The sequence below is a fragment of the Cariama cristata genome, unplaced genomic scaffold (genome assembly GCF_000690535.1).
Source record: "Cariama cristata isolate BGI_N322 unplaced genomic scaffold, ASM69053v1 scaffold18357, whole genome shotgun sequence".
NCBI classification, from domain to species: domain Eukaryota; kingdom Metazoa; phylum Chordata; class Aves; order Cariamiformes; family Cariamidae; genus Cariama; species Cariama cristata.
Genome location: NW_009626256.1, coordinates 274 through 25,533, shown reverse-complemented (window position 1 = coordinate 25,533; position 25,260 = coordinate 274). Strand labels below are relative to the sequence as shown.

Below are 25,260 nucleotides of genomic sequence, written 5' to 3'. Positions count from 1 at the left end.
TCCTTCTTAGAGGATTTTTAGAGAGGGTAGTTTGATCACAGCCGAAACAGTCATAGTAACAAAAAAAAAAATCTGTAAAGGGAGGGAAGAGATGGAAATAGCAACAAGAAAGGAAGGTTGTCTGTTTTGAATACATTTCCTAAGTTATACTTGATCTTGAAAGCTTTAGTTAATAAAAGACAAGATAGCATTTTTAATTTTAAACCTTAATACTGTTTGTTATTGTAAAGTAATCTCAGTGTTAGAGCATAGAGTTTTAAACTGAGCTGATTTGTATTTTTGGCATCTAACACAGCCTGTGGATCACAAGACATCTCAGTGCTTATGCCTTCAGGCTAACTTGAAAAAGATATTCTCAGCAGTGCATGGTCCTGTTAGTCCACATTGCAGTTCCACGTGCTTCATCCTGTCCACCATGCCAACCTTACCTGAAGACAAGGGACAATCAAAAGAGACACAACACAATAGTTCTCCTCCAGCCAAAGTAAGCACTCTTACAAAGGTGTTTTCTGACCCTTGTTGGAAACCTGATGCTGAAACCTGTTTGTGCATATTTAGGAGTTTATAAAATAACATCTAATCATTGCTATGTATTAGTGTGTTTTGATTAATTGATGAAGCTATAAATGATCTTTCAATTGATATTCATAGAATTCTTCAAATATTTTATAGACTAAGAAATGAGAACTACAGTTGTCAAAGCGATTGTTTATCAATTTGATCTGGAGGCTTATATGTCTGTCTGTTCTGAACCATTTATATCAAAGCTGTCCAAAAATGTCCTTTGTGGTGTTATTACAGAAAACTTTAACCTTTCAGAAAAGAACTTAGGCTTGTACTTAACCGTAGTCTTGAAACATCTAGTGTTGCCCTTACAGATCTAGAAGATGCTATGTAATTCATGTGCGTGTGAAAGATGGAAATCTGCTTTTTGGTTTGTAGTCTTTCTCAGTGCTTTATTTGCCACAGTAGTATCTGAACTATATAGAAATATGGAGAGCAGGTGGGTGCTCCCCAGACATATTCATCATTTTGCTACTCAAATTTGTAGCATCTACATGTTTTTACATGTTTTATTTGCAGATAATTTTTTTAAAAAAATCAGTAAGAGATGATATTTCTCCCTTTTGAATAATTTATACCACTCATAAAAAGTAATTCTAATGAAGTGGCAGGTTTTTTGAATTCTAAGCTTAGCTGAAGTAAAGAACCTTACTGTGATTACAAAATCACAGGTTATCCAGATCATCCTGTTTTATGCAAACTAGTGTAAAGAAAAAGAGGATTTGTAATCTGGCACATCCTCTGATAAAAATGCATCACTGTCACTGGATTTGAGGACACTGTATTCTACACTTTAGGTGAAAACATCCGCTACTTTAACATTGTTGGAAAATACTGTCAGCAGTGAGCCCTATGCTGATCTGTCATGCATTCCATCCAAATTGCATGTTGTGCTGAGTGTTAGTTTCCTGGTTTAAGATAAACACCCCAGGTTCATCAGACTATTAGCTGAGAACATGTATTAGGTCAAGAAGATTTTATTTTTTTTTAACTCACTCATGTAAAGAGTATTTTTGTACAAAAGTCTTGCTGGGTAAAACATATGCAAAAAGAAAAAAATACGAAAAGCTAGCAGACATCAGTGAATCTAATCCCGAGCGTGTTTGTCAAATGGGAGAAATCAAGAATTCCAACCATCTAATCTAAAAAAAATTTTTACATAATTTTTAATGCATTATACAGGCCTTTTAGAGGTAGGTCTTAAATGAACTATGATAATATGATAGTTCATAAATCAGTTAACTGTGCAAAATGCTTCATTTTAGATAAATGGTTATTTTTAGGCACGAAGTAACTGTGGAAGGATTTTAACTAACACACTGCTCGTGAGCCTACTTAAGTTAAGGACTGCAACTAGAATTTGATCTTGTTCATACCTGTTATCACTCTTGGGTCTTGCTGCAGTCCAAGTTGTACAGCATGACTATGTAATAAGTAAAATAGCTTATCGGTGTGAGATGAGGACTTGCAAGCAAGGAGAGGGCATCAGAAGGAACTGACAGCTGGTGGACATGTTTTCTGCCATTGAACAAAACTTTTCAAGTCTGGAATCTCATCTTATCTAAAGTGCAGTCTGGTGTCTAACAGTTTCCTCGTTCTGTTGCAGAAGATGCTTCCCCACCTTTTCCCTGCATGCACAAATGCACACACATTCAGAAAACAGTTCTGAGAAAAAGAAAATGAAGCTTACATCACATGTAGTTTCTTGCTTACTTCAAGTATCTTTTACATGATGGGAAGACCTGGGTTATGTTTCTCAAATTAATTTGAGAAGACAAATATGGTTTTCCATTTCAGTATTTCTTACAGCAGCCTATGTTCACCATTCTGACTAACTCTAAACAACATTCATCAAAGTATTCTTTAGCTCTGTGTTCCTGAGGGAAGTAGATGTGAAATTCCCATTAACACAGGTGTGAGGGCAGTTAGCCTAATTCAAAGAACTTTAGCCCCTTGTTTGAAATGTTGTCTGAATTGACAGTATGTAGTTGAACTCCTAGTTTGTGTGCTGTCTTGTTACAGTAAGTATTGAACAATTTATAAGTGTTTTGTACAGAATAATTTCTCCCACTATAAATCATAGGACTTCGTAGTCAAATGTTGGTTTTAGTAATTTCCATATTTTAATGCAATTAGATTTATTTCACATAGAATAATGCAATATTATAATGTGCTTTCACTGATACTCTTAAAAACTGATTTCAGGTTTTTAGTATTAAAAATGTAATTTCTATACGAGTAATGCATACCTGCAGCCAAGAAAATTAGACCCTTACCAGTTATGTTAAGATTTATAGAGGCCTATAAATCTCCCTGCACTTTCAGGGTTGGTTGTGAGCTGCCATCTTTCCCTCTTTTTAAATAAAAAAGTCCCTATTCCTATTTCCAGCTTCCTCCTCTCTTTGTATCCCAAACACTATTTTACTGACTTTTCTGACTACTGAGGAAAAGTTTGTCTCAGATGTTCATAATGTTTCTCATACACTTATTATTCTGTCATTCAGACTTCTACATTTCTTTTTTTCTTATTATTGCTATTTAAATTTGTGTTGTACTTTTATCAAATCACTGCATGCTACCTGTTTTGTTCTGAGGGAGATGTCTCCTGTTTATTTTGTCTGTTCTCCTGTCTGTTTCAACTTAGATGCACTTACAATTGAATTTCACTTCCTTACTTGCTAAACTCTAAGCTCAGTAGTTCACTTAAACATCTGAAATTAAGGTTACTTAAAACCCCATCTCACTCAAAAGATTGCTCTATAAGATGCATAACTTTTCTGAGGCCTTTCACATAAGTGTCTGTTTCAGGCCAATTTGGTCTGAAATTCAGTCCAGACCTTTAATTAATTTCTAAGCATACAGCCAGGTGGCAGACATTTATTTTTTTTTTCCCAATGCTTTAAAGAATTCAGGTGATATACAGTAAAGCTTTATCATCTGACTGTCCTGGTAGGGTAGCTCTTTTAACAGAGATATTTTCCCCCCTGCCCCCCCCCTTACTGTTAAAATCCATCCAAATTTGGCTGGATTATAAAAACTTTTAAAATCACATTTTCTGTATGCTTATTGAGGGCTTGGTAGAGCTTAACAGCCAGAATCTCTGCAGATCCTATCCACCCTGGTTATCCCTGAGCCTCTTGGATCTTCTGTTAAAGAGCAAACTGCATCTGCTGTCCTCTCAGCCCTGCACAAGCCTCCCTGCAAGACTAGACTACCTGAAAGGAGGTTGTAGTGAGGTGGGGGTTGGTCTCTTCTCCCCGGTAACTAGTGATAGGACTAGAGGAAACGGTCTCAAGTTGCTCCAGGGGAGGTTCAGGCTGGACATTAGAAAGAACTTCTTCACGGTTAGAGTCGTTAAGCATTGGAATGGGCTCCCCAGGGAGGTGGTGGAGTCACCATCCCTGGAGGTGTGCAAAAAATGTTTAGATGTGGCGCTTCAAGACATGGTTTAGTGGGTTCAGCGGGCATGGTGGCATCGGGTATACGGTTGGACTTGATGATCTTTGAGGTCTCTTCCATACTTAATGATTCAATGATTCTATGATCATCCTTGTAGAGCATGTGGATCAGTTCCCACCTAAGCCATAGAAGTAGAGTCAGTTTTACCCTACATTTTTATGGGAGGAGAGCTTGGGACAAAAAGGAAGCCAAGACTTGGCAGCAGGCAATCACTGGTACTAGGAGATGAGGCAGCTGTTGGGAATAGCTGAAGAGCAGACTTGTCTGGAAGCTAAAATGAAGAGGGCAGTTACAGGCAGGCAATGGGAGGGTGATGGAAAATTTCTGTATCATTTTGTGCAGATGTACAACTGTGAGACAGCTTAAGCTTCCTGTTAAAGCTTCTCTTCCAAGATCTGCATATAGCAGCCTGAGTACTCTTCAGAGTATAAAGATTTCTTTTGATTCAAGCCAGCTGGCCCTGCAAAGAGCTTCATGCTCTAGCTCTTCCTGCCCCTCTCCTATACAAATGTACCACAATAGGAGGCGTGAGTTTTCACCCGTGTACAAGTTGAACTGTTATAGTTGCTGACGGTGATTAATGTATTCTACCTGACCTGAACTAGCCTTGGACACAGCCTTTTTCTTTTCTTCTTCTTTTTTTTTTTTTCTTTTTTAATGAGCTGGTTTGAGAGTCCTAAAATGGACTTGAGTGACTTTAAGGCTGATGTACATCATTCAAAAGCTTTTGCTCTTTGGCAGTCATGAGATTAGTAAACAATGTGCGTGTCTACTCAACTGCTTTGCCCTACAAGCAGGGCAGTCACCTGAACTTTTGTCATTGACTGTTAGACAAAATACATTGTTACTTAGTGACATTTTCAAGAATACTACTAGAAATTGCTTTCAAACTATTATCATACAATGTCAGTTGTGCACTTGCATCACATAGTAGATCATGCTTTTACATTCTAACATTTCCAGTATTACAAACATATTCTTCTTAAACTTAAATTCTCATATTATTTTCTTGGCATGTTTCCTATCCTGCTCTCCTGTGACCGACAATGTGAACTTGCTGAGGAACATGATACGAGAATTATGAGTATAGAAGTGTGGAGCTGCATGGAATGTATTTATTTTAGTTTAAAAAAATGCTATTTACAACAGAATCAAGAATCCTAGATCAGATGTCCAAACCAAAGCATATTTTATTGCCTTTGAGAGGAAGAACTGATGTGCTATATACTTTAATATTATACTGTTTTCAAAATGCTTCTAGAGTTCTTTGAATTGATGAGAATTTCAACAAGAGTAAAATGCAGCACTGGGAGACATGTTGAAAGGAGTTCTGTTGTATCTGATAGATATTAGCAGTCATGTAACTGTTAGATTTCTGGATGTATATAATTCCATTTCAGTTTATACTCTTGGCTACTGTTTATTGTAACAAACCTTAAGACTGCACCAATTTCTCCACATGATGGTAAATGACTGAAACAATTTTTCATTGATTGATGGCCTTTGTTTCAAATAAATGAAATTATTTAATTTTCTCTGTTCTAAAATGTTGACTTGTTAAACTGTGAGATATTACATGTTTCATTCTGTAAATGCCTAAATGAGTGCTTTTATAACAGCTTTTTATTACCTGCCTATTCAATATTACTAAAATGTATGTTATTCTGAATTCATTACATTTGCGTCAACCTCTAGTAGGTGAACATTCTTTAAAGGAGTAAGCAAAGTTGACAACAAATGCTATTTCATTAAAAGTAAAATTAAGTTTATAACAGTTGAATGTAATTGGCTTTGTGCCATGGATAGAAAACATGGTCTTTTAGAAAATTCAAAATCATTGCTTGCTAGAGAGGTGGTCAATGCCCCAAGCCTGGCAGTGTCTAAAAGGCATTTGAACAGTGCCCTTGATAACATGCTTTAACTTTTGGTCAGCCCTGAAGTGGTCAGGCAGTTGGACTGGATGATCACTGTAGGTCCTTTCCAACTGAAAATACTCTATTCTATTATCTAGTCTGATGACAACTGAAGTAAAAATTTGTTATAAAACTTTGGGATGTAGTTTAAAAAAAAATTAGTCTCCAAGTGACTAAATAAAATAAAGTACTTCTACATGCCAGTGCCTAGCAGAAGCAATTAGGATTTGAGAATTTACAAATTATTCTTTAACTACTATTTGACTACATATAAGAAATCCACAGTTCTTTATTCCAACTTGATGCATCTCCATTTGGGATATCTCAGAGGAAACAGATTCCTTCTCTTCAGCTGATTGGCATCATTGTGGTAGAAGGTGTGGGATAAGTTCTTGGGACAAGTTCTCATATTTTTTAAGAAAGCAAGCATACATTGATATTCAGTGCCAATTTCTTTTGTCACTTAGAAATTATATTGTATTTTATTAAATATTGCAGTTATATTTTTTTAAAAATATTTTTCCAATTAATGGGAGGGAAAACCAAGTAGAACACTAACAAGATAATCTTATAATTATGTTCTGTTTTTTTGGATAGCATGTATACACTTAATACTGCATTTATTCAAGCTTTTGTTGCACACTAGTACCATTTGGAGGTTTTGTGTGCCTAATTTAGCCCTGTTATACATAGCTGCTTTTTGCTCTTGCATTTAGCTCATAAGTTCACTAAGTGTTGTACATGTACTTCAATAGAGAAATGATTTGCTGTGTGAAAAATCAGTTTGTCTACCATTTTAAAGCTTTCTTATTAGTTTCATGCTTACTGAATATAGCCTGCATGCATTAAAAATTTGTAAAGAAAAGAAATGTTCCAGGACTGCATCATCTCTTTTAGCAGTTTATGTATAGGCCTCTAATTCACGTTTGTTTTATCAAATAAGAGCTTATTCTCAGTTAGTTCAGTTATTTTCTCTTTTAGCTAATTTGAGCAATACACATTTTCCACATACAGCGTCGATATTCAGTGTTTTGAATTTCTGTTTAACTACATTTTTATATTTGTTACAAACCATTCAGGACACTACTGTTGAAGGGACAACATGCAGTACACCTTCTATTGTTCTTCCAGAGAATGCTGTTACGCCAGATGTAGAAATTGATAAAAATCTGGTTAACAGGTACTATGTAATACATTACCAATCTATGCATAAATAGTACAGTAATTCCAGGAGCTGTGTTTCTAAAATATTGCTTTGAAATGTATATTGTATTAAAATATTATTGCTGTATTGTATTTGTAGCTTGATCATATTGTCTTTGCATTTTGATGATGATTTTTTGAAGGCAAGGAAGTGGGGGGGGGGCAGGAATATAATTGATACTAAAAGACTAGTTTCGTAGAAAACCTGACACAGTATACTTTAAATTTACATGAACTTTCTTATCTTTCAGAATAGCATAATTTGAAACTAAAGCAAAAACGTAAATTAAAGTTTTGCATGATTTGGACTGAAAGCTGTAACATTTGAAGTCCGTCCTTTTGCTAGCAAATAAAATATGGCAATGCGAGGAAAATATTGCTTGTTCAAATCCTTTTGTGGGTATATAATGGTGCATGTGTGTGTGCTACAATCCTATACCTACTACAAGAATGACTGACAGTTGAATTCTGTGCATGGAAATGCGCAATACTGTCCTTCTGTCAAAATTTTAACCTTTACTTAGACCCAGTCAATGAGCAACTGGGACCAAAAAAAGTACAGTTGATTATTTTTGTGTTTCCTGAATTATTTCCCGCCATGGAAGTTTTTCAATTCAGTAGTTAAATCCCTAATTTTGGTCTACTAACTATACATGTACAGCAGTAGTACTGCCTTTAATCATATAAATATTTCCACTGAACCAATAAGAACTTTGTAGATTACTGTAGAGTTAGGAAATTAATCCTTGTAAGACTTTAAAAATTGCTGTTTTTTAAATGCAAAAGATGTAAGTTCCTCAAGGTATGCTCAGCCATCAGCGTTGACTCTCGCAATTGAGTGTATCTTATGTACAAAACTCGTGTTGTCTGCTCCCTTCTTGAACTAAAGAATTAGCTATATTACCATCTTATTACACTATTCTTAGTACCATGCTGAAAAATAGACATTGTAGCAATAATATTTTCAATCTGTTGTAATTGTTTTGCCTATTGAAAGGAAAATGCAGCAACCAGCTATGTTGTTCTTACAAACAATCTGTTTGCATGATCCTTAAATTACTAAAGTGTGTTCTAATGAAGGAAAGTTTTTGTCAAAAGATGGACAATGAATGACAGTTTGTATAATAAGGCTTATTTGTGAAGGCAGAAAATTTCCAAGGAAGGCCTATGATCATAAAAATACTTTGCGATTTTTAGTAATACCTTTGCAAGTATTTTACTTATTTTTTATGTGTACAATTTTATAGTTTTATGAACTGCTGAAAATGCTTCTTATGTTCTTTTGACAGGTTTAGCATATGACATATATCTTTCAGAATAAATCTACCTTCCAATCTGGTGCATATTATCTTGGTCTTCACTTAAAACACTTACTGTTCTATATAACTTAAGGTGATGCTGGTGAAGCTACTGTTATTGTATATGGTTTCTTTCCTTACAAAAAATTGTTGGTAGTCTGGCATTGCTGGCTAATTTTGTTTCATAGGATAATATTCTGAAATATTAAAATATCATTATATTATTAGCCAGCATCTTTAAAACTTTATTCTAAAGCTAATTAAGATATGCTCAGTTCATTTAAAGTCCTCAGTTGAAAACATTGGAAATTGAGTTACTGGACTTTTTTTTTTCCTATCTAAAAAGCAGATGCAACAAGTGTAGGCTTCTTTTCCATCTCTCTTCTTTCCCTTCCTCCCTTGTATCTGTTCAACCCTCCTTACTGTTTTGGTGAAGCTACAAAACAAACTTCTGTAGCAGCTGGAAGCTGGGATAGGACCATGTTTCTGATCTTGTGAAATAAAATAAGTATCAGTTGAAAATTCAGGTAGATAATGTTTCTAAGCTAGACAGATGGAAGAACTTAAATGTCTAGCTTGAATACTGTAGTTTACAGTGAGTTTTGAAGCAGATATCTGGGCCCATTCAGATAGACGGGGCAAGAATACCACCTTGAGGTTAATCATATATGAAAGTAAGCTGTTGGATGGAAATAATAATCCTGTTTGAAGTTGAAAACTTCAATTAAATTTTGAATTGAATTAAGGTTCTTTTCAGTCTTCTGATAAAGCATGCTTCTTGACCTGGGATTTTTAGTTTATTGGCCTACCATTAGACTTAAAATACGGGAAAGAACTAATCAGGAAGTATTGATCATAAATCTATGCTATAATTTGCTTGTATTTTTAAAGCATACTTCTACAAACTCGAAGATTATTTAAGTCAGAATTATAATGTAGCCCTCTGAAAGCAGCATTATTTGCTGGATCAGTATTTAATTCTCTGCAGTCACTTGAGACTTTTGCCTGGTTTTCAATCTAGAATATTACCGTATTGCTATATGGGATTATCAATGTGGGAGCCTAAGAAATTATTTCAATCATAAAACTTAGTTTAGGAAGCACTAACAATTTACAAAGTCTAAATTTTATTTTTGCAATGTACCATATTTATATGAGTTTTAAGTCATGATAATGAACTAAATAAATGTTTTTCTGAGAAATCAAAAGTTCACAGTATACAAGGTTATCAGCAAATGTCAGAACTCCTTTGTGAGAGCAATTTCTGTAATTTTATTTCTTTCTGCAATCTTCCTCCATTTTCTAGTTCTTTGGAGATAAGAGGAATTGCAATAAAACCTTTTTGCTTTCAATTTTTTTAATCAAAGTGCTTTCTTTTTAATGTTAAATTTTATAGAGAAATAGAAATATTATTTTTTTGGTGGCATAGTCCCATAATTTTTGTTTGTTCGTTTTTCTCTCTAGGCCCCGTAGTCCTCATAGAAGACATTCTAACCGTGCCACTAGGAATCCAACAAATTCATTGACTTCTGTTGGTAAGAAGTGATTATTCATTTAAGCTGTTTTCTCAGAAAATGTGACATGCAATAAAGACCTAAATATAGAATTTGACTATATTGACTACAGCTTTGCATACTGTCCGTAATGCATGCCCAGGGAATACTGCTGGCATGTTAAATTTGTGATCATGAGTTTATGATCGTAAGTGGATTGCATGCAGACCAACCCAGGGAAATATGCATATTGTTAGTTTCACAAAGTTATTAGATTAGTGTGCTAGCTTAACATTTTTAGAAGGCTAGAGATATACATGCTTAAAATTCTTGTTGTATGCAAAATACTGTTCAGTAATACTGGTTTTGTTACTATTGGACAACTGGAATTTTTTTAGCTAGGAGCTTAACAGACACTTAAGTCTCAAGCTATTTAGTTTGGCTATCATGTCAGATTAAACCTTAAATGAAAACAAGCTATCCAGGGGAAGATTTTCTTCATTTCTTCACTTGCTAATGGGTCTCTTACTACATAACTAGTTCTATTAGTTTCCAGTAGCTGCCTGTGGAGTAAATTGTTATCCAAGGGGTCTAATGGTGCGGGTGGATTTGTGAGTACTACAAACTGAGATAAATGCTCATCCTCTTAAGTCAATGGCAAAGCTCCCATCAGTTCTTATTCTTGGTATGTTTGCATTACTTGTCTCCATTTATGTATTTCCTGTAAATTAAAAGTTGAACAAAGTTGATAGACTGTTTATACTATCTCATATAAAGGATGAAGGAATAAGCATATGAGACCTCCTACCAAAAGGGGGAGGGATCAGAATTTAGAATAAATTTTTCAAACTATTTTTATTTTTACAACAATGTTAACTTTCTCCCAGCCATTAACTTAATTTAAGCCAATTATCACTGCTTTATGCTTTACATGAAAACAGTTTTCTGTAAAATTGTGGACTTGTGTGATCTTTGCATACCTTAAAAAAAAAAAAAAATACTGGTTTTGTGACAGACTTAAAACCAAGCTTATCAGGTGACTATTCCAATACTCCCAGAGGCTTTTAGAGGGAAGCACCTTTTCTGTTATCACTAAGGAACCTAGTTCTTAGGCATCTTGAAACAGATGCATCTGTATCTTTTTTTCTTTACTAAAACACCAGCAAACATCAGAGCCCTGCTACCTCTCTCATACTCAAAATATTCAGAATAAAATTCTGGTTTATGAACTCAGACTGCTTTTAGTAATTGAGATGCTGTTAAGGACTCTGGTTAATAAGTCCTTTTTACGTATTTTTATTAAGAAACTCAGATGTGTAGAGTTTTTCTTGATCAATATATTGGACATAGGCATGGGAGTTTATGAAGCATTTCTGAATTTTCAATAGCAAAGGGATTCCTGGCAGTCTTAGCAAATATTTCTTACAAGAAACACTGATCTGCTGATGATAGCAGATCATCCATCCCTAGGGTTGAAAAATGGCTACGGCTAAGGCTACTTTCCCTAAATTATAGGTATATTTCTACTTTCTCTTATATAGGAGGTATTGCATGAAGCGAAAAATCAATTGGTACCTCTGAAAGTAACCCAAACTCTCTCTGCTATTAACAGTGTATACACCTTGTGTTTTTTTCTTTCCCATGGTCAAAACAGAGAGACCAGAACCCTTTCCAGCAGAATTTAATGTCTTATTGCACATTTCATTTCCATTTTTGTGAGTTTATAAGGGTTAGTTTGCTGGAATTGATTTGATATTTGTGTCATGATGAAAAATACAGTAATAATTTTATACACCTGGGATCCTGGGCAGTTTCACACAAATAGAGAATTGGAGATTTTTAAATCTAGCATAACATCCTTAACCCTGCCTTTTTCTTAATAAGATAATAAAATGTATTATGTAGGCAGTATTTCCCCTGTTGTACTAGAGTTAGCTTCTCAGCCGTGCAGACAGAGGGTGCTAACTATTCATATCAATAAGTCAGAATTAATCCTTGCTAGTTTGTGATTCTGATGCTTTTGTAACTGGGTACTCAGTTGCATCAGTATGTCTATAAAAATGTAGTTGAGAGAAAGCCCACTGAAAGATTGTTAGGAGACTTCTCATGCATTTGCTCCAGTTTTGTGATTGGTCCTTTAAATTGGTGAGTAAAGTATGGGTTTTGGCTGCTTGCATTGAAAGGGAAACTTCCTTTATATGTCCTATAAAACTAAGATGGAGATAAGATCCATGTAAATCAGATCTGATCCACTTAAAGCAACTTGGAACACTTAAAATCTATTCCTGCTTGCCAGCAGTTGATTTTAGAGGTAATTAAACTTGTGGAAGCTGAATAAATTCATGGAACTAGACTTACAGAAATCAGACTTATACAGAAGAATGATTATCTCTCCATGCTTAGAGATGCAGCAGCAAAAGCTACTCTGCACTGCCTCCCCCCCCAAATTTGGCGTCCAAATTAGGACTTTACAATCTGGATGCATGGACAACTGGACAGGTAAAATATTGGTTGGATAGTTGGGCTCTGAGGGTAGTGACTGCTTCGTTGGTCATATGCTCCCTAGATGTTAGCAAAAGGAGAGTGTTCTCTGAAAGAAACAAACTTTTCCAGATGTCATTCTGCTGAAGACAGAGCTTTGCTTCAAGCCTGCTTTCTGTTTCAGCTGCTGTGGCATTCTAAGTTAGGTATTTTCTAATTAAACCTGTTACAAAATGTCTCCTCTTGGAGGTCTGACTTGCCTGTAAGAAATGTATCTTCGTGGACATGTACAAAATCATAAACTTATAGACATGAAATAATCAACAAGTGATTCTTTGAACACTTGCTCTTTGTAAGCAGGTGCTGAGATGTGGTGCAGCAGGAGAAACTAAAGGGAATGAGGAAAACTAATGGGAAAAGAGGAAATGGCAGCAAAGGGGAAGGAAATGAGAGTAGTAAAGAGGCAGAAGGCAAAGCAAATACAAAAAGGCAAAGATATTGACTATAGTGAGGAAAACTTACCTGTTCAAGGAAGATGGAAATTACTATGCCTTGTAGCTCTCCTCTTTTGCTGGCCCAAGAAAAATGCCATGGGAGGTCCTTCTCTCAGACTTTCAACACACAAATTTTAGTGCAAAACAAAACAGGTATTTCATTAAAAATAGATTGCTTTAAGAATGTCTAATCTGTGGGCATGCTTTTTGACAGCCTTTAAATTGAAGTAAATTTATGGAAATTAAAAACAAAACAAATACCACCACGTCCTCAAAAAAAGAAAAAACCCAAACAACCAACCCCACACCCACAAACTGAACACTCTTGAGTTTTTGTTGCTTGCTTATGTCCTTAGCTTTTCTGAAGATGGATTGTTCAGTAATGGCTTTTGTCAAATTTAAAAATATTTTTCTCTTATTACCTGATGACTTCCCTCCTCCTCACCCAAGCTGTTCTTTAGTAAGTTGTTCTTATTGCAAAACAGTTATAAATTCCCTCTTCTCTAATAGAGGCATCAACATGGGGAGAGAGAAAATCACAGCTGATATTCCTTAGAACACATTTTATTCACTAAGCTGTTGTTAATGTGATCAAGTTGTTATTAACACTAGGTAACTCCTCACACAACATAGTCACTTATTCACTCATATAGTTAGTTCACTCACACAGTCGCAAATTTTCTCACAGTTACCTGAGAATAAATGTCTCACTTGCAGTCTGTTGTTGATGCTAGTGTGTGCCAGTGGCCTTGCAGAGATTGAGCAGACTCTCCGTGATCTATTTATCAGTTGTTGCAGATCCAACAAGCTTACTAGTCTGTAGAGTTTATCAACCCATGAAAAACTTGCACACACTACCTTGTCAGCATATGTTTCCTTTCTTTGGTCTGTTGTTTTCAGGTAACTGTTTCTCTGTACAAGCCTAGGTGCTTCTAGAAGCTGTTCACACCAACTCACACAGAAAGGGCCTTTCCAACAGCAGCCTGCATTCTTTGCTTAATCATAGCCTGGAGAATTGTAAAAATTAGTGCTCAAAGTTTAGTGCTTTTGACCAATTTGGAAGCCAGGGATTAATTTCTACAACTAATTAGAAATCATTTAGAAAACAATGCACGAAAGTCTAAGTGTAGGACAGTGGCTTTCAGTTTGTGGTCCATGCATTCTCCTGGATCACATATATAACATATCCACATAAGTGGGCATGAGGAAAGGCAATCTCTAGCAATGCCTTCTTTAACCATTGGATATTCTAAGGGGATTTGCAGTTCCTTTGGAAAATTCTTGCAGATCCACCACATGGTAGAGATTGATTTGCTTTTTGAAATAGCTTCATAATTCTCAGGCTTTAGCTATTCAAGTACTTCTGCCTGCAGCTTTGCCAGATGCAGCTTTACTGTCGCTTCTGCATTTGTGGGAAAAGCTCTTCTATCTGCACAGAATAAAATCTTTATACTTCCAGACTCTGCACCTTATTGTATAGATTATTTGATGGAATCACCTGAATCTTAAAACTAGTGTGCATAAATGTGGTTTAACCCCAGCTGGCAGTTAAGCACCACGCAGCCACTCGCTCACTCCCCCCTGGTGGGATGGGGGAGAGAATCAGAAGGGTAAAAGTGAGAAAACTCATGGATTGAGATAAAGACAGTTTAATAGGTAAAGTAAAAGCCACACACGCAAGCAAAGCAAAACAAGGAATTCATTCACCACTTCCCATTGGCAAGCAGGTGTTCAGCCATCCCCAGGAAAGCAGGGCTCCATCATGCATAATGGTTACTTGGGAAGGCAAAATGCCATCACTCTGAACGTACCCCCTTCCTTTATAAGCTGAGGATGACATCATATGGTATGGGATATCCCTTGGACAGCTGACCCCAGCTGTGTCCCCTCCCAACTTCTTGTGCACCCCCAGCCTCCTCGCTGGTGGGGTGGGGTGAGGAGCAGAAGAGGCCTTGACTCGGTGTAAGCCCTGCTCAGGGGTAACTGAAACATCCCTGCGTTAGCAGCACTGATTTTGGCACAAATCCAAAACACAGTCCCATACTAGCTACTACAAAGAAAATTAACTCTATCCCAGCCAAAACCAACACAATAAATCTTTGCCAGGTGAGTTTGTGGGACCTTAGCCTTGAAAAACTGGACATACAAAATCCATGGAAAAACTAAGTCTATGACAGGCATGCCATGACTGTTAGTTGAGATGGATCTAATGCCACTTTTACTGATAAATTAGAAAAACTATACTGGGGAAACAACCAGAAAAGCCAGTTTTACATGTCAGAGCATCTTTGATCATAGTGACTTAATCTTAGTGGTTTATCTGTGTTTTTGAGGACTTGCTCTAAACTTGAGAATATAACAACATTAGAAAGGAGCAGATATGAATGTGTGCTAAATGCAAGCTCAAAGCTAAATTTATAGATATGTTTTGTACTTGTTATTCTGGAATGCCAGAACCTATCTGGAAAAATGAGATACAACTCCAATTCTGATGTTTTCTACCCAGACAACAGCGGTCATGTGATTGATCTGGTAAATGATCAGCTACCAGATGTCAAAATATCAGAGGAAGACAAAAAGAAGAACCTTGAATTACTAGAAGAAGCAAAGAAAGTAAGCGAGAGGTTTCTAATGCGCAGAGGTAGAAAGTCAAGAAGCAGCCTTCCGGAGTCACCTACAGGTAGATGCAGATTCTGAAAACAAGATTTTATGTTCTGCTTCAAAGATATGCAAAGGCACAAACAAGCATCTACTGTAATGCATACATTGCTACTGTATACATACCCTTTGATAATTTGAAGGTCAGAATCCCTCTGCCCCTCCTCACAGTTCCACGTAAAACAGAAATGACCAATCGCTACATTCAGATGTAACAGTGGAAGATGGTGTAAAGTTTTTAAGTGCCTGAATGACACACTGCAAACACTGTAACAGAAAAGCATGAAGTATTTCTGTTGGAATCTAAAAAATGGTCACAAATTTCTGTTTGTGAAAATTTCCTATTGTACATAAAATGAAATTTTAATGGCAAGATTCATACTGCTGAAAAAATTTCCCCCAGACATAATTAACACAAACTTTTGTTCTGAACATAGTCATAAACAGCTAAATGGACCAGATCCTCCTTTAAAAACAGCAGAATAAAATGTTTTGTTCTAGAATGTCAGTTGAAATTATTTTTCCCCTCATATGAAGTATTTGAAAACTAGGACAATATGGTATTTTATCAAGAAGTAGGACTTTAATTTAGCTTTGAAATGCCAATTCAAAACAAAGTACTATCTTAAAATTGGCTTGACACTTTCTGGAGAAAAAAATCAACTACTTTCTAAAATTAAATTTTCCTTTTTTTTTTTTTTTCCCTAAATTCCTTGTGAATCCTTCTCTTGTGTCTACCTCTATGCAGTGCTTATGGTATCAGAAAACTGAGGAGAATCACAATTCTGTGTATCAACAGGATTGTATTGGGTTATGGCAGGTACATGAGATAAAACCTGCTCTAAGTTCCTCATTGCCGAGTACAACTTGGCAATTAAAATGACTTGTCAGGTTCTGGACAAACATATGACTGATGACTATGAGATTCATGTTTTAATCTTACCTGAATTTTAAAAATTCAGAACTTCAAACGTAGAAAGTAAAATTACCTTTTTTTTGTTTTTGTCTTTGTTTTAATGAAGCGGTTTCCCCTACACTTAGTCCTAAAGTTTCACCAGTAGCATCTCGGAGCAACTCTCTCACTTTTCCAGTTCCATCAGGTAAAATGATCTATGCAGGCTCAAACTTTAACTTATAAAAGCTCACAAAAAATGTATTTTTTAGTATCTCTTGAGGAGAAGTAAAAATCTGTAGGTTCAAGCATCTCTTCCTGAATATGACAAAGCTCATAAATGCCCACAGTATATGTTTTACATATATTTTTTTGTATTATATTTTTATTCCTGTGGTGGTGCTAAACATGTTCTATTTCTTTATTCTTTTCAATAATGGATTTTTGAGAAGCTTTAATGATCTTTCACTTACTATATTTTAGATAATTTTTTTCCCCTTTTAAATAGTATTTTCCACATTTAAATTTTATCCTTAATATATTATGTGGAACTGTGCATGTCTGTGTTTGCTAATGCTCTAGTAGTAAAAATTTTTAGCAAAACATCAGGATATACCCTAATTATGTGTGTGTCTGTCTAGGGTCTGATGTATGCACAACCACTAGTGTCGAGTCAGTATCTCCAGGACAGGTAAGAAAGAGCTGAATAGTCTGCACAGTAACCTGGTTATTACAGTACTGTATTACAGTATTAGTCCTATTAGTCCCTGAGGAAAACTGAATGTTTTGAATACCATTTCATATGCCAAGATTGGATTACAGATATGTTTTTTCTGCAGAGTGAGGGACTAATAAATGTTACTTCTGAAGACAAAAATCCATGAGGTAACAAGTGCTGAAGAATCACAGAGATTTGTTAAGTGTAGAAAATGGAAAAAGATCCAATATAATCCTAATCGATGGAAAAACTAATTCCTAAAACTACTTCATAAATAAATGTGACAAGCGGTGTAAAAATTAAGAGTTTCAAAGTTCATCCATTAATATATGTATCTAACACTTGCAGCATAGATGTGAAAAATAACCTTGTAAGGGAACTTTTTTCATCCTTTCTTTTGCTAGAATAACAGAACTGTGAAAGAGGATGATAGACAAACTGCAGAGGTAAGTGTTTCACATTGTGTTAAACAAAATCTGCCTGTTTGTCTTGGCACACATATGACTCTCATTTATGTGACTAAAAAGGCTAAAAGAGTGTTCACTGAGTGAAATGAAAATATGATACTGCTCTAAGAAATTGTGAAGCACCTGCAAATGGTAGTGGAGGACAATGGGCTACAGCTAGCCTTTACCTCCTATCATGCACGTTGCTCTACCTCAATTAAAATCAATACACTAAATAACTTTATAAAAATACCTACTATAGCCACGTTGGTGTATACTGGTGTTTTAGACAGACATCGTCTTCCAGACCCCTTTGGTTCAGTGCAATAGGTTACTGTACCTCGTGTTCTGCACCGCCAATGGGATGTCACTGCTCCCCACAACTATTGGTGGAGCAGCTTATATGAATGCTTCCCAGTTTGTTCTAGGTAACATGAGATGGCCTTTTAAAGAGATTTTTCTGTGAGTGGATTAGGCAATGCTTACAAAACCCAGTATGGCAGCAGAATTTCGGAGCAGTAACTACAAAGGAGAAGAGTAGCAACATATCTAAGGCAGAGCCCACAGTTAGACTGTGTGTTTGTTGCCTTAAATTGCTGACACAGGTGCCTTAGACAAAATACATATTCTGTACCAAAGTAGCCAAGTTATAGGCACACATTCTTTTGCCAGTTCTCATGTAGAGATTGCAGCCAAATTATAAACTATGGTAATGCACACAAGGGAAGAAGAGAGAAATTACAAAATGTGCTTTAACTTTGTGTACAAGCCCATAGTTTTTTCCCCTGGGAGGTGAGAGACTAGCAGAAAACAATCAAAGAAAAGTAACAGTTCTATAAGATACAGGGTTAAAGGCATGTACTCAGACAAACCTTACATTAAAATGATGAGAAACTTGGCTATATAAGGATTGCTTAATGGACTCTGGAATGGGAGGAAGTTATCTCAAAATTTTGGAGAAGAGATTTCCAATTCAGTGTTCTTTCAGGTGCCTTTTAAAAATTATTTCTCTCTTCAACAGCACATGTTTAAAAGCAAATGTCACTGAAAAGGAAATGGCTTTTTACAGTGAAAATCCATCTTCAGGCAGGGGAAAAGAGAAATCTGCATTTGTTTCTCTGTTTTATGAATGGTCCTTTACTTTCAGAATGCTGCAAAAGGATTAATTGATCGAAGGCAGAATGATCAAAGAAAGATTTCTCAGGGAAGGTTGGTTCCTCGTTCTGCTGGTTTTGAAAACTCCAAAGAGAAGCTTTCAGAACAAAAAGAAAACTTTGATCCATGTAAACATATAGATACTTTACCTAAATCCTCCCCTTCAGGTAGTGATGGTGGCAGAATGTCTCTTAACACTTGCGTGAATGTTTGTGAAAGTGAACTTGGAAAATCATTCCTCAAGAAAGCAAAAGAAAATGATGTTCCTTTAAGAACCTGTCTACCTGGACCAGGGATAGGAAATATAGACTCAAAGCTAAAAATTCCTGTTCCAGAAATGAGGGACAATAAAGTTTCATGTAAACCAGAATTTAAACTGTGTGGACTGCGTCCTCCTCTACTACGGGCTGTATCATGGGATAGCTTGGAGCCTGGACAGAAAGATAAAACACCTTTAAAATTACCGTCTGAGGAAGATAAAAGCTTTGCTGTTGGTAATAAATCCAGCAATCAATTAAAAGCATTCAAAGACCTTCAAATCCAAGTTCAACCAGTTCGAATGCAGAAATTGACAAAGCTGAGAGAGGTGAGTCCTATTCATCAGTTGTATCCTGTTTTAAAGTTATTTTCATATCTTATCAAAGCTTCAACTTGCTTAGCATTATTTTTATCATTGCAAGAAACATATGGTAATATAATGGGAAACAGTTTCAGCAAAATCAATAGAGAGTTGTATTGTGGTTTTCCTTTGCAACTTTAATAAATTGTAACCTCTAATGAAATTCCATGGAATTATTCTATTTCTTAGTTCTCTTGAAATACGCATCAACTGCATTGTAGTATCTTCAACATGCATATATGCATGTGCATATGCTCTTGCACATGCAGGTTTTGGCCCCAGAAAAAAAGTAGTATAACAGTGTCACGAAAGTACTAATTGCTTTCATTGTGACAGAAAGGTGAGTCTAAACCACAGTATATATCGTTTTTGCATCATTTACACGACCTATAAAGAGGAAGCAGTTGATTAACAAGCATGTCATTTGTAAAACTAGCCCCAAATACGTTTTACCTATTTTTTCACTAAAGTGGCCTTCTAAGGAGAATTTTAGATCCGAAGAATCTTTCCTTCCTCAGGATGTAACAACATTCTCTTTAAAAGGGTCACTTATGCTCTTTTACTTCCTTTGCTTCCCTGTGATATGCTTTTTCTTCTCCTTTGGAATTGTCCTTGGATCCATAGGCTCTCACAATATATTAACTAATGATGGATTTCTGTATGAGTGGGATAAGACCTGTGTATAAACAGAAACCTTCAACTGAAGTTTGGAGGTGGTTAGTATACTCTTTTTTAAGGGCTTACAAGCCTCTGTGTATCATATACTATTTGTAAACTTTCTTTTAGATTTAAAAATCACTTTTACTTTGTTCAGCTGAGTGTTTTTGAGTCCTGTATTGGTTGGTGTTCTCCCTTCTAAGGGCAGTAGTCCTGTCATCCAATAACATTACATTTGCAAGATTTCAGGGGACAGGAAATTGTTTTGGTATGATTTTTTGCTATTGAACATTGTCAGAAAATGTCTCAAAGTGTCCAGAACTTTAAAACTCCATGTCTCTGAGAGCAAGGGCAGGTCGAGGATGGCCAGGCTTGCAGTTCCTAATTCTAACATGGTGCAAATGTGTCAGCTTCTTGAAGGATAGGCTTGGACTGTGAAATCTATAAACTAATCTGTTGTTATATAATTGTCTAAATGATTGGTAAAAATTAAAGAATTAAAAAATCATGTAATCGGTAAAATTGGTAAAAATTAAGAATTAAACCCTAAGAATTCACCAGTGTATTGAAAAAAGTAGAAATGCCATGAAAAAATAAACCACTATCATAAAGCAACTACCATGTGTGTATAGCAAAAATGAGCTTAGAAAAAAAAATAGTAGTAATTACTCTCCTTAACAGCCTAATAAGAGTATTTTCTTTGACCTCCAGTAGTTAATATTTTAAGATGAACACAGGGCTGACAGGTGAGGACCTCAAATTCTGGTCTTTGGTTAATTCATTCCCATTGTATTGCTTGGGAATGGCAGCTTAGTTATTAATCTTTTCCTGTTTATGTAATACACATATTCTTAGCATATGCATACTGTAAGTTCTGATTATAGAGACACTTGAGCAATATAATTTTGAAAGTCCTAGAAATTGTTAAGCTCAAATAGTAGTTAGAATCAGAAAATTAATACAGCACCATATATAATTCCAGTTAGGTGAGATTTGAACTCTGTCTCCAGTAGGAATTGTCTACTGGTAAACAAAGGAGGTGTTTGTGAATTTTAAACATATTTGAGAATATGAAAGTAGAAAATGAGGAGATGATAGAAGGAGAAAAAAGATTACAAGGTTTAATCCTTGAGAGTACATTTTTTCCTACCTGTAAGGAATAAAGGCAGAGTACAGTAACAATGAAGTATTAACTTGCAGCTGTAGCATACCAAGCTTTGGTGTGAATAAATTCTACTGAATAAGTCAATATAGCAAAGTCTGATATATCTGATTTTCTGAATTTTCTCTCCTTTCTGGGATACTTACTTATTACTATGGCTATATACAAAATTGCTTTTTTTGCTCTCATTTAACAAAACTCTCATTTAACAAAACTCCTTTTTTCTACTTCAGTAAGGGGCACATGTTGCAAATCTCTGTTTGCATAACCAGGAATTTTTCTAAATAATGCATGTATGAAATTTGAAATATGTAATATTTAAGAGTGTGTGTGTGTGAATGAACATATATCCATGCAATGTAGCCTCTGACTATAGCTTAATATATATATATTTGTTATGTTTATTAACTAAAGTAAATGTTACATTTAGTGTTCACATGGCAGGGATATTTAAATTGAGATTTCTAGTTAAGTTACTTAGAAATGTTACTGTTTTTCTTAACAGGAGCATATTTTGATGAGAAATCAAAATTTAGTTGGACTTAAACTTCCTGAACTTAGTGAAGCAGCTGAACAGGAAAAAGGTGCAGTACCATAAAAGTTGGAAGGGGTGTTTGTTTGTTATACACTGATTTCTATAAATGACTAATATGGAGGGGAAAAAAAACCTTTTTCTTCAATTGCAATAGTAGTTGTAATGAAGCAGTTATGGAGGAGGGCAGTAAATGATGAACAAGAGAGACCAATAATGGAAATACCTGAATTTCTTGATCATCTGAGACGAGAAGATACTGTAGGTATTATAACAATGAAATGAAAAGACGCATACCTGAAACAATGTCTAGCTCGTACTTAATAGATGGAGGACTGTCTCAAGTTTCAGTCACTTTCTGAAAAGAAGTTTCAGCAGTGATATATTGAATGGATGTGACCTCTGCAAGATATTGTGGCCATAAGGGTGAATTTGATCCTTGAAAGTATAAATAAGAGATGGAATGCTTTGTTCCTGCTTTTTTATTTTAGTATATGCGTGGCAAATATTGAAATAGCATGTTCACTTCTGGTCCACAGCTGTATGTCAATGTGGATAGGCAAGAGTAAGACCAGAGAAGAGACATAAATGTGATTGAAGGATTGGAAGAATGTGATTTGCAATAAGTGTGGGGGTTTTTTAGCTCAATTTGTATGATTTTTAATAAGGAAAAGGCTTAAAACACTACATAAATGAAATGAAAAAACATAAATCTGGCACCAAATGTTTTTTCCAATCTAACACAAGCAAATGAGATTTGATGCTTGTAGACTGCTTCTAAAAAGATTCAGAATAGAAACAAAGAGCAAAGATACAATCCTGAGGACAATTCAGCAACTGGAAGAACTAAATAGCAGTAGTGCTGAGTGATCACTTGAAAATATTTAAACCAAAACTATATATGTGTTTGGAACTAGTCAAGTCAGAACTTGTTCAAAGTGTTTTTAAGGCCACATTAACTGAAATGGAGATTGTTAATATGAAAGGAGCTGAACCTAATTGTCCAAGATTTGATCCAAAGACAATTCCCTTTTTTTGTAATACTGTTCATTTTGCTAATTCATAGATTTGCTTTGGGACTGTTTCATGAGGCCTTTGAGTTTCTGTTACACAGAGAGATGACTGAGATATTGCATTTCATGTTATCTCTAGAAACAGACTCATCTTCAGTCTGAATGAAACAAGATTAAAAGAGACTTCTTGTCCTTTTTTCTGTATTTAGTGACTATATCTTTGGATTCTTAGATATGGTAATATTATTCCTGTCACTCTGCTAATACGTATTTTCCCAGAAATTATTTAGCAGGCTTTGTTAGAAAGTGTAAAGTAGTTGCCATTTTACCAGCCTGTTACATAATTTTGGCAGATTTGAAACTTTTGAGGAAAACATTATGAAAAGCTAAGCATTATTTCATCCAGCTTTTCAACCAAGATCTCATGAGCATCGTGAGCTTTTTAAAGTCTAGTAACTTATCTAAATGATAGCCAGAACATTAAGTGTCAACTCCTTATCATCAGAGGGGAAAACAAGTGAGGGGTCAAATCCTTAGTTCATTTGTTAGGGAGACTTAATTCCTTACATTGTCATAAAAGCTACCTTCTGCTTTTTAACTGGAGTAGTAATTTTACTTAAACAATAGGAAATAGCCAGCTACTTCATAATTACTGTTATGAATCAAATATACTGGCTCCATCATGTTTTACTATCAATGCCAAGTTATTGTCATCATCTGAGTAAACACAATTTTGCATCTACAGAAGTTTAGATAAGTGGGATATAATAGATCTGGAGACATTGTGGTGTCAGGCTGGCTTTTTATGGGAACACACATGACTGTTCCTAAGTCAATACTGGAATTTTTAAATATAAAGGAAATGTACAGAACTAAAATGTAGCTAGAAAGAATCTCCCATTCTTTTCCATCTTTCATGTTAACCTCTCTACATTTACAAAATTTAGAGTTTTTTCACACTGTTTGTTTTGCAAGTTGAAGAATCTTTCTGTTACACCAAATGAGCAGGAGAGCTGTACAAAGATATCTTCCCAAGTCTGATATTCAGACTGAGTTCTTCATTAAATTCTGGAACGGTAGAAGGAGATAAGGGAATTGTTATAAATGAAATTAAATAAAATGAAAATAAAAAAGTTAAGTAATGTGATTTTTTTTAAAAAGAAGTTTGAGCCATATCTGGCTCTGAGATGCTGACTATTAATAGTTAATGCATGACTTTTCAAATAACATAAAAAGTTTTTTATCTGAAAATGTCTTTAGGCCCTTCACCTCTCCCTTCCCCGACTGAAGAGGAAGAGACAAAGAATAGCTCTGATGTCATGCCCAGCATTCCTGATATATTGCTGCGAAAACTACGAGTGCACAAATCGCTTCCAGGAAGGTAAAAGCTCATTAGAAGTAGAAAGACATCATCCGGGGGAAGGCACACTAATGGTTTGCAGTGAACTCCCTCTATGGACTTCCATTCATAGCGGATCCATATAAGTAGAGAAATTGCTGCATCTTAAAATGTGCAACACAGATTTTCTGAAAAATTTTGGGGAGTACACTAACTTCCAGTAACTGGGCAACTTGTTTTAAAATTAGCTTGCAAGTTCTACATAAAAAGTCTGAAACCTAACTTGCATGCTATGAGTAAATTTTTATAGAGATTTTTCCACCAGTCTGTCCACTCCTGGTTTTCAGGATTGCTGCTGCAGATATAAATTCTTGTTGAAAATGAAAATGTTAGTGTTTCTTTCCCCCAGAAAAATAATCAGGCCAGATAATGCTTTCCAATGGTAAAATTTGGGCATGTAAGAATTCTGCAGTTTTTCTGCAGGTGACGATTTTTCAGGCAAATAGAGTTCATTTTGCAAATGTAGTTGAAGGACTCACAAAATCCCTGATCCTGGGCTGTGCAAGTAGGCACTTATCAACAGACTGCTTAACACCTGCCATGGCTCAGGAGTTTCTCCTTTCCCTCCTATGCAATCTGAGACAGTATCTCTGCATGTTATAGATATGTAGGGTAGCACCATACAAGAGATCATCGGAAACTAGAGCTATTGTTGCAAAATGCAATGTAGCCATAGCAAGTGAATCCTCTGGTCCATACTTTTCTGAGGTGGAGTTATAATAAACTATACCTGCTGGTTGTTTGTCCAGACCTTCAGAAATACCAATTTTTGGTCTGATTTGAGTTTACTACTACCCAAACTTAACATTTTCTTGACAGAATTTAAGTGGATTTTTCCTTTTTTTTTTTTTTTTTTTTTTTGGGGGGGGGGTGGTATATTTAAAATAATACAAAAGTTCATAACTTCAGAAAATATTTTGTCCTGGCCCAAGAGATATAGGGAAGAAAGCTCAAATGAAGCATTTATCACCACCTGCCTTGCATACCTTGCACTACTGATAACTTTAGAGACTGAATATATTTGATTTTGTATTGCATTAGAATAAAGCTAAGCTTCTTCCATATTTCTGCATAAGCCTTTTCTTTGAGAGAAATAAAACAATA

The 25,260-nt window shown here is 35.5% G+C and overlaps 1 protein-coding gene across 1 annotated transcript; it reads left to right on the top strand.

The window, feature by feature from the left end:
• Positions 1–378: 378 nt before the first annotated feature.
• On the top strand, positions 379–24,138 carry LOC104156205 (protein MRVI1-like; the record flags this gene model as incomplete). The annotated part of the gene is made up of 10 exons (XM_009703964.1): positions 379–484; positions 7,016–7,116; positions 9,902–9,972; positions 15,412–15,585; positions 16,586–16,663; positions 17,097–17,146; positions 17,578–17,619; positions 18,767–19,360; positions 21,718–21,796; positions 24,018–24,138. Coding segments are annotated over exons 1-10 (1,379 nt in total), but the record flags the coding sequence as incomplete, so codon positions are not given.
• Positions 24,139–25,260: the final 1,122 nt, after the last annotated feature.